This window comes from Arachis hypogaea, chromosome 4 (assembly GCF_003086295.3).
Source record: "Arachis hypogaea cultivar Tifrunner chromosome 4, arahy.Tifrunner.gnm2.J5K5, whole genome shotgun sequence".
Taxonomy (NCBI): Eukaryota; Viridiplantae; Streptophyta; class Magnoliopsida; order Fabales; family Fabaceae; genus Arachis; species Arachis hypogaea.
In genome coordinates, this window is record NC_092039.1 from 64,368,315 (window position 1) to 64,378,947 (window position 10,633).

Genomic DNA, 10,633 nt, shown 5'->3' on the forward strand with positions numbered 1-10,633 from the left:
ACTGAAGCGACCAAACAGCTTTCGAGACCCATTCAATCGATCTTGATACCAATCCTTGTGCTTTAGATTAAAGCGTGGACTCTTATTGGATCTTGCATACCAGCTCTGAGTACGAACCATTTTCCTCTTACCCTTAAAGCCGCAGAGAGCTCTAAGCTGGCCATCTGTTTCAAGCAAACCATATTCAAGTGGAAAAGTAAAGATAAAGGTTAAGGATTTTACCCACTTGAAGTTGGAATTGGGTGGTAGTGACCTTGGAATATGTGTTTCCAGTGGTTCTGCAAGCTCTACTTCCTTTGTTTCCTCTGTGAGTTCCTCCACTTCTTTGCAAACTTCTTCAATTACAACTGTGTCTTAATCAAAGTCTTCGATTTCTTCCTCATCACTCAAGTCATAAGTTGGAGGTTGAGAAAAGTCTACCTCAGCATCGTCTTCGTATTCACTTGGGGAAGGTTCTTCTGTCTCAAAGAAGTCACTTGCGGATGCAAGTTCATTACTAGGAGAACTTGACTCGTGATTATCATTATCAAGGAAACTCGCGTCTTGGGCTGTTCCTTCCAATTCTTCATAAGATACCTGCTTTGGGGGTTGTGCACTGTCCTCTTTAGCATCAATTGTAATTTCCTTGACGGAATTTCCCACAACTCTGGATTCCCATGGAGGTTCAGCATCTCCTAAGTCTTCAACCAATTCTTCTTCTTCTTGGATAATTTCGGCTTCCTCCAATTGTTCCAGTACAAAGTCATGCTCCTTACTGTCCACCAGAGTTTCTAGTATCTCCTTCATGCTACGTTCATCATTAGATTGCCCACATGAAGCCATGGGGGTTCCTTGAGTATCCGAACGTCGGAAAGGTAATCGATTGATCGCGTGATCCAGTTGGCGAAGGGTTGCATGAAGTCTTTCCATTGTTTCCTTTAAATGATCCCTTATTTCTTAGGTTTATGGATATGGACATGGTGCATAAGGAGGTGGTGGTTCTTTGGAGTAATTGGATTGGAGTTGGTGTGGATAAGGGTTAGGGTAATTGGAGGTGAATGGCGGTGGTTGGCTTGTGAGTGTGGTGGTTCAAAGCTGTGTTGAGGAGGTGGTTCATAGGCATATGATGGGGCTTGTCGATAATTGCAAGGGGGTCCACCATATCTATCATCTTGGTATACACCTCAGAATGGTTCTTGACCATAGTAAATTGGTGGGTGTTGGTTGTCACGAAAGGGTCCATCATAACTATTGTCTTGACATGCATTGTAGAATGGTCGTGGTCCATGGTATCTTGGAGGGTGTTGTTGCCTAAAGGGTTGATCAGATCCTCGTGGCTCCTTCCATCTTTGATTGTCTCGACCTTGATGCATGTTCCTATTATAGCTTCCATTCCTTTTAACAGCATTAGAACTAAACTCAAAGCAATAGGGGTGAGAACTCATAATAGCTAATAAAAATTAAAAACAAAAATAAAGCAAATAAACAATCAAAAGAGAAAAAAATTTACAATAACCAATTATAAGGCACACGTTTGCAATTCCCCGGCAACGGCACCATTTTGGCGAACGGATTTCTGCCAGTAAAGAATTCACAAATATAACCGCGTTGTAAGTATAGTTTCTAAACCAACGGAGAATCCTTCTGTGCAAAAGTTTTGGTTGTCACAAGTAATAAACCCAGTAAAATTTATAAACCGAAGTATTCAAACATCAGGTCGTCTTCTCAAGGAATTGCAGGGAGGTGTGTTTTATTATTGGTTATGGAAAACAGTATTTTTGGGTTTTTGAAAGGTTTGAACAAGAGAAATAAATTACAGGAATTAATAAATCAATAACTAAGAAAACTCTTGGCAAGGTATGAAGATTAGAAGTCCTATCCTAGTTATCATTATCAATTGTGATGAAAATTGCTCGTTGCTTTCACTTAGTCAACCTCTAACTATGAAGGTATGTTAAGTGGATAAATCAATATGAATCCTCAAGTCCTAGTCAATTCCCAAAGAAAGACTAGAGTTAGTGGAATTCAAGTCAATTAGCAACTTCCAATTATCAATCAACAAAAGAGTTTGATAACTCAAGAGTCTCTAATTACTCAACCAAAGCCAAGAATATAAAAAGCTTAATAAAAATCATATATCAGAAATACCTCAAATTGAATTAATAAAGATATCAAATGTAACATGGAAAAGTTCATCAGCCAATTTGGCAACATAATTCACTAATAAATAAAAGCATCATAATATCTAAAAGTAGAAGAGAAGTCAAAATAAAGGAATATTGAATCTGTTTTGAAGAAACAATCCTAATGACTAAAAGAAATCCTAAATTCTAAAACCTAAGAGAGAGGAGAGAGCCTCTCTCTCTCTCTCTCTAAAAACTACATCTAATCCTCAAATTGTGAATGAATGTATGTTGTGTATGAATTGTTGAATGAATGGATGGATTTCCCCATTTTATAGCCTCTAATCTGTATTTTTTGGGCCAAAAACTGGGTCAAAAAAAAGCCCTGAAATTGCCCATAGTGATTTCTGGCATGTACAGGTCGCTGCAAAGTCACGCGGAAGCGTCGTCCACGCGTTCGCGCGGATTGGGTTTTTGACATGTCACGTGTCTGAGTGATCCACGCGTTCGTGTCACCTGGCTTTGGGGAAGCTATGGCAAATTATCTATCGTTGCAAAGCCCCGGATGTTAGCTTTCCAATGCAACTGAAACTGCATCATTTGGACCTCTGTAACTCATGTTATGGTCGATTTAGTACCAAGAGGTCAGGCTGGACAGCTTTAGCAATTCCTTCAGTTTCTTGTATTCCTTCCACTTTTGCATGCTTCTTTTCCATCCTCTAAGCCATTCTTGCCCTGTAATCTCTGAAAATACTTGACACACATATCATGGCATCGAATGGTAATAAGAGAAGATTAAGATTAGCTAAATTAAGACCAAAGAAACATGTTTTCCATCAAAGCACAAAATCCGGAAGGAAAAAGTAAAACCATGCAAATAGTAAGAATAAGTGGGTAAAGAGTTGATAAAAATTACTCAATTGAGCACAAGATAAACCATGAAATAGTGGTTTATCAATGAACTCAGGAGTTAAGTTAGAAATTGAGATAGAATCAAGAATCCTTAGATACCTCACCCTGTTTATGGTATTAAATTTTAGTCTTAAGTTTGAATCTATTGTCGGAAGTTTTAGGATTGCCACTGGCTTTTTCGGAACATTATATGTTAGTTATATGGGCACCGTTACCATGCTGAGAACCTTCGGTTCTCACCCCATACATATTTTGTGGTTTTCAGATGCAGGATGTGAGGCACCTCGCTGAGGCATACTGGAAGCTTTCTGCAAGCGAAGAACTCTACCCGTTTCGGGTTCTATTTTGGCTGCAGAAGCATATGTACATAGTTATATATCTCTGTTGTATATACTTTATGTTTGTCTCTCTTATAGGTTGACTTTAGAGAATTAGAATTTGTATTTTGTCTTTTGGTTTAATGTTGGGTTATATTTGTGTATATATTCTAGCCGGCCTTTATTTTGCAGGTCGAGTCTAGATCTTAATTATATAACTATCTTTCGAAACTCTGCTTATATATAAATCTGTCTCTTGATTTTCTGCATAAACTATCTGTCTTTTTGTTTCTCGTGAGCGTTGTATCTTCGATTTTGTTTTGATCGTACCCCTTTTGCTTTCAAGGCTCCTAGCTATATTATCCTTGTTATATATATATATATATATATGCATATTCATATTTTTATTTTTAGATGTCGTAGCACCTCACCACCTTTGATTTACGTCCTAGGCATAAAGTTCTGTGTGGTAGGGTATTAAACACGGCGTCATTTGTGCTGCCACTACGCCAGAACAATCCTCTGCGCCACTACTATCTCCGAGTAAGTCATTCAGTAGTTAGTTTAGAGTAGTTAAACTCTAAATCGTAATTTATAGTGTATGTCTATATTTAAGTTTTATTTTGATTTTGTTCTATTTTTATTGGATTTTAGGGTTTGTTTTGATTTTGTTCATTTTTTTATTTATTTTGATTTTGATTTTATGATTTATTCTGAGTTCATTATTTTATTTTTATTTTGAAAGTTCTTATTTCTAAATAGATGATTTTCTTTATGATTTTTATTCTGATTTGTTCTTAATTTTTTCAATTTTTTATTTTAGTTATGATTTTTAGTTTGTTCTTGGTTCTTTGTTAAAATTTTTTATTATATTTTCAGTTTGCAAGTTTGAGTTCAGAGAACAGTATAAAAAAGAGCATCCAAATAATAAATCCGTTCCAGTTGTGAGTGTTAAAAAAATTTTGAATTAGTTTTCAAATTATTTTTAACTTGTTTGAATTTTAACTTCTTTTGTCGTTGTAGCTTCAAAACAATTACGTTAGCAATATTGATGGTGGCAGGTAAAAATCAATTATTTATTTTTAACATGTTTTATGATTTAGTATTTTATGTTTTATAGAAAAGACATAAAATACACTGATTTAGTATCTTTAGACATAATATTTGTGTCCATGTCTCATCTGTCAAACATAATTTTATTTTTATGTATCCGTGCCTCAGTATCTTATGTCTATCAACAAACGTAGCTTTTTTTTTTTGTTGTTATATTTTTCTATTTCTTCTTCTTTTCCTCCTCTTCTTTTTTTTTAGGTTAATGTAGTATTTTTTATTTTTTCTTCGTTTGTTTAATTTTTTTTCTTATTTTTATTTTTATTAAGAGAGTGAAATAAGAAGAATTATCAGAATGTGAAATAAGAAGGAGAAGATGAAAAATAAAAAAAAAGATGATGATGAAGAAAAAGAGGAGAGCAAATTTTGAATTGTGCAATATTTATTAGAAAAATTATACTAAAACTTTTTAACTATGACATAACATTTGTGTCCATGTCTCATCTGTCAAACATAATTTTGTTTTTATGTATCCATGTCTCAGTATCTTATGTCTATCAACAAATGTAGCCTTTCGTTTGTTGTTGTTACATTTTTCTATTTCTTCTTCTTTTTCTCTTCTTCTTTCTTTTAGTGTTAATGTAGTATTTTTTATTTTTTTCTTCTTTTGTTTAATTTTTTATTATTTTTTTTATTAAGAGAGTGAAATAAGAAGAATTATCAGAAGTGAAATAAAAAGGAAAAGATGAAAAATAAAAAAAAGATGATGATAAAAAAATAGGAGAGCAAATTTTGAATTGTGCAAGATTTATTAGAAAAATTATACTGAAATTTTTTAACTATGACATTGGAAATTTCTTAACTTTGATATAGGAATTTCTTAATCGTGACACAAATTTGTTAAGAGAGATAAACAAAAAGAATTAGAAGAAGGTGAAATAAAAAGGAGAACATGAAGAAAAAAAAAGATGAAAATGAAAAAAAAAGAAGAGGAAGAGGAGGAGAAAAAGTGTTTTGAATTATGTATAATTTATCGGAAAAAAGTATTGAATTTTTTCAAACGTGATATAGGAAGTTTTCTTAATTTTGACATAAAAATTTCTTAATTGTGACATTGAAAATTTTTTAACCAATTAGAAGTCATTAAAAATAAAATAATACTAAAATTTTTTAATAGTGAACAAAAAATTTCTTAATAATGACACATGAAATTTCTTAATTAATTTAATTTTTTAATTTGTATGTGGTCCTTTAAAGACTTATTATGTCAAATTTATAAAAAATTACTGTGTCATTTTGTTACGGATCCGGCCCACGGATCCCGGACCCAAGGTTGAACCCGAACCCGGTTTCCCGGGTTCGATCCGCCTCCGTCTTCTAGAAGGCCCGAAACCGGCCCTCTAGAACTTCTAACCGACTTTTGAATTCAAACGTCTTCCCTATCTTGATCAAACAAGATAAGATAAGATAACTCCCATCACCTATAAATAGAGGACCCAAGTCCCTATAGGTATTCATTCATTCCTCACACCTTATACCTCTCAGATCCATTCTGACTTGAGCGTCGGAGTGTCTTTGCAGGTACCACCCCCATTGCACCAGTCAAAGCGATCCGGCATCCGCCTCGACCTGCAAGTTCCCGATCCATCCCTCAATCCGTACAAGAGACATCTTGTACATTGGCGCCGTCTGTGGGGATCTTGCGCTGACTAAAACCGGAATGGTGGACGCACTGGAAGAAGCCTCCTCAAGCCGGGAAGACTCTTGACCAAAGAATTCGACCCCAGAACATCAAGAGGTCACAAACCAAGCAAGGATAGCAAGTACTATCCACCACGCAAACGATCATATCATCAAGGAACCGCGACACCCTGAGAAAACGGGGGACAAAGCAGCACAAATCATCCAAGATCTCTGCCTCCGGGTCCAGGAACTCGAAGGCAAATTGGTCACCAAGGAAAGACACAACAACGAACACGGAAGCCATGTAACTTCCAGGCCAAAATCTCACCTCGGCAACACAATAGGAGAGACGGTCGTAGAACCTCGCGCAACCACGGGTGAAAGAAATCGCCAGAACGACGATACAGCAAAAGACACAACCGCAGCACTTCCCGAGACCTGAGTCGACAGGACGACTCGGACGAAGATCGACAACATCAAGATACCAAACGCACAAGAAACGACCACACAATAATGGGAGCTACACCTTTCACAGAAAGGATCTTAAGGGCAAAACTCCCTAAAGGTTTTGATAAACCCACCGACATGAAGTACAACGGAACCAAGGATCCCAAAGAACATCTAATGGCCTTCGAGGCCAGGATGAACCTAGAAGGATCGGCCAACGCAGTCCGATGCAGGGCCTTCCCAGTAACCCTAGCTGGACTGGCTATCAAAGGGTTCAACGCCCTCCCAAACGGATTCATAGCCGGTTTCCACGACATAACACGAAAGTTCATGGCCTAGTTCATGACTAGAATCACTAAAGCTAAACACCCCATCAGCCTATTAGGGGTAACGCAGAAACAAGAAGAATCCACAAGGAAATACCTCGACCACTTCAACGACGAATGCTTAACAGTAGACGGACCCACGGATTCCATCGCAAGCCTCTGCCTAACCAACGGGCTCATGAACCAAGATTTTCGTAAACGCCTTACCACCAAACTAGTATGGACCATGCACGAGATTCAAAACGTCGCCAAAGATTACATCAATAACGAGGAAGTCAGCCAGGTCGTCGCCGCCAATAAACGGCAACACGGCAACGCTCAGCACGGCAACTCAGCGCCCCGACATAACTCACCACCCAGGGAAAATCAAAGGGACCACCCCAAACTGACAAATACAAGCCGACCGCCAAGAATCGGCAAATTCTCTAATTACACGCCCCTAATAGCTCCAATTACCGAGATATACCACCAAATAGCGGATAGAGGTATCATTCCAAAAGCCCGGCAACTAAAAGAAAGAACGGGCGGCAATAAAACCTTTTTATTGCGACTACCACCGAGGATACGGGCACAGGACACAAGACTGTGTTGACCTTAAGGACGCCCTCGAACAAGCCATAAGGGACGGCAAACTCCCAGAATTCGCCAAAATCATCAGAGAACCAAAGCGCGCGGAAAGAGATAGGTCACCAGAAAAAGAAGGGCGCAACCCGAGGACGCAAAAACAAACCCTCAGAGAAAGCCCAAAAGACGACCCAACCATAATAGTAAACGTTATCATGGGCAAGGACGTATCAGGTAAATCGAAAACAACACTTAAAAAGGACCCCAAAATCCTGGCCGTTAGGGACCAAGCCCCAACCACCACCACCGGTAAAACGATAACTTTCCTACCCGAGGACTGCCAGCACGGCACCTCAGCTGAAGATGCCCCTTTCGTCATCTCGGCAAGAATCGGAACGGGACTCGTCCGGAGAATACTGGTGGACACCGGCACAGACTCCAACATCCTTTTCCGAGGAGCCTTCGACAAGCTCGGGCTCCGCAACAAAAATCTCCAAACACACCACAACGGCGTCACTGGACTCGGGGACAACTTTCTCAAACCAGAAGGTTCCATCACCCTCCCCCTCACCATAGGAATAGGCAACCAACGGATGACAATTCTATCTGAATTCGTGGTCCTAAAAGACTCCACCGCTTACAATGTCATCCTCGGGAGAAAAACAATTAATGACTTCTCGGCCATCATCTTTACCAAATACCTCCTTACGGAAAAAAATCCCGCGACGTGGCTGGGATATTCCTCGCCGACCTGGATGCCCGACAAGACGGCCAACCTAGGCCAGAACCGGAAGGCGACATGGAAAAACTACAAGTAGGGCAAACCAAGGACGAATACACATTCATCAACAAGAACCTCCCATATAACCTCAAAGAAGACCTTTCCCAATTTTTGAAACAAAACAGAGATTTGTTCGTTTTTACACCGGCCGACATGCCGGGGATGGACCCCGACCTAATGTCCCACCGACTAGCCGTAGACCCCAAGGCCAAACCCGTGGCACAAAGGAGACGGAAAATGTCGTCAGACCGAGCGGCCGAGGTCAAAAGACAAGTACAAGCCCTACTCGAAGCAAACTTCATCCGAGAACTACCTTACACGATGTGGTTAGCAAACGTCGTACTGGTAAAAAAGTCCAACGGGAAGTGGCGAATGTGCGTCGACTACACAGACCTCAACAAAGTCTGTCCAAAAGACGCCTTTCCCCTGCCAAACATCGACGGATTGGTGGACGCCGCATCCGGACATCGATACCTCAGCTTCATGGACGCATACTCCGGCTATAATCAAATACCTATGCTCCGACCCGACGAGGAAAAAATGGCATTCATCACCCCCCCGACGGAACGTACTACTACACAGTCATGCCCTTCGGCTTGAAGAACGCCGGAGCCACCTACCAAAGGCTCATTAACAAAATATTTCGAGACCTGTCCGGAACAAAACTAGAAGTCTACATAGACGACGTGCTCGCCAAGACCGACTCCGGCGATCAACTCATCAGCGACCTCAAGGTCATAATGAACACACTACGAAAGCACCAAATGCGACTCAACCCGACAAAATGCGCTTTCGGAATGGAGGCAGGGAAGTTCCTCGGCTTCATGATCACACAACGCGGAGTTGAAGCCAACCCAGAAAAATGTCGTGCCATCCTCGAAATGACAAGCCCAAAAAACTTAAACGACATCCTGAAGCTCACCGGCCGACTAACAGCACTATCTCGCTTTCTCGGAGCATTGGCTCAAAAAGCAATCCCCTTCTTCAAACTGATGAAAAAATGGGCCCCCTTCAAATGGGAAGCAGAATGCGAAGAAGCTTTCCAGCATTTCAAGAAAGTCCTAGTGGAACCACCAGTCCTCGCCAAACGGAAGAAGCACTCGCGGCAGCACTTATCCGCGAAAACGAAAAGAAAGAACAAAAACCCATATACTTCATAAGCAAAGTCCTACAAGACACGAAAACCCGCTACTCGCGCCTAGAAAAGCTAGCCTTCTCCCTCCTCACGGCCTCCCGACGTCTACGACAATATTTTCAGGCCCACCCGGTGATAGTTCGAACCGACCAAGCTGTTAAACAGGTACTACAAAAACCCGACCTAGCGGGCAGAATGCTAGCATGGTCCATCGAACTATCCCAGTTTGATATCAAGTTTGAACCCTGATACGCGATCAAAGCGCAGGCCATGGCCGACTTTATCGCCAAGATGACACCGGGAAACTCCACCCCCCGAAACCTGGAAACTACACGTTGACGGCTCCTCGAACGTCACTTCCGGAGGCGCCGGAGTCATTCTCGAAAATCAAAACGGAGTCGTGATCGAACAGTCAGTCCGATACGAATTCCCAGTCTCAAACAACCAAGCAGAATACAAGGCCCTCCTGGCGGGCTTAGCCATAGCCAAAGAAGTCAAAGCAGAGGTCCTGGAAATAAACACGGATTCACAAGTAGTCAGTTCCCAAATTAACGGAGACTACCAAACACGAGATCCCCTACTACAACAGTACCTCGCCAAAGTTAACAAATTAAAGGAAGAATTCAATCACGTAACCATACGGGACGTCCCCAGGGAACGTAATGCCAGGGCTGACCTCCTCTCTAAACTAGACAGCACTAAACCAGGACACGGCAACAAATCCCTAATTCAGGAAGTCATCAAATCACCGTCCATATCCACGACGGCTAACGCCTATCTGACACTCTTCCACCAAGGATCATGGACCTACCCCATCCTGCAATATCTCCTCAAAGGAACACTGCCCAAAGACCCCAAAAAGGAAAAACGGACAAAAAAGGAAGGCGCCAACTATACAGTCATCGCAGGACAACTATACAAACGCGGATTCTCGCAACCCCTACTCAAATGCGTCGAGCCCAGAGACACGGAGTACATACTCTGCGAAATCCATGAAGGTTATTGCGCCACCACATCAGAGGTAAAACCCTTACCCAAAAAATTATCCGGGCCGGCTACTTCTGACCCACGGTCATCCGAGACTCCATGCAACTAGTAAAAAACTGCGACAAGTGCCAAAGGCACGCCAATATCCACCAAGCCGCCCCACACCAGCTCAACATCATATCGGCAGAACGGCCATTCGGCACCTGGGGGATCGACCTTGTCGGACCTTTCCCCACGGCACCCGGCCAACTTCGATATCTCATCGTCGCCATAGACTACTACACTAAGTGGATCGAGGCCGAGCCCCTGGCCTCTATCACAGCAACCCA

The 10,633-nt window shown here is 41.2% G+C and overlaps 1 protein-coding gene across 1 annotated transcript; it reads left to right on the top strand.

The window, feature by feature from the left end:
- The first annotated feature begins 8,766 nt into the window (after positions 1-8,766).
- Positions 8,767-10,413, top strand: LOC140184132 (uncharacterized). Its single transcript, XM_072234422.1, has 2 exons — positions 8,767-9,258; positions 9,730-10,413. The coding sequence occupies exons 1-2, from the start codon at positions 8,767-8,769 to the stop codon at positions 10,411-10,413; spliced, it is 1,176 nt and encodes a 391-aa protein (XP_072090523.1).
- Positions 10,414-10,633: the final 220 nt, after the last annotated feature.

What these genes read in the sequence shown, in the direction of transcription:
- LOC140184132 (XM_072234422.1), top strand. Translation starts at nt 8,767, where the DNA reads ATGCCCTTCGGCTTGAAGAACGCCGGAGCCACCTACCAAAGGCTCATT. An exon ending in AAGTCCTAGTGGAACCACCA is followed by an intron (nt 9,259 to 9,729) that starts GTCCTCGCCAAA and finishes GTGATCGAACAG; the next exon opens with TCAGTCCGATACGAATTCCC.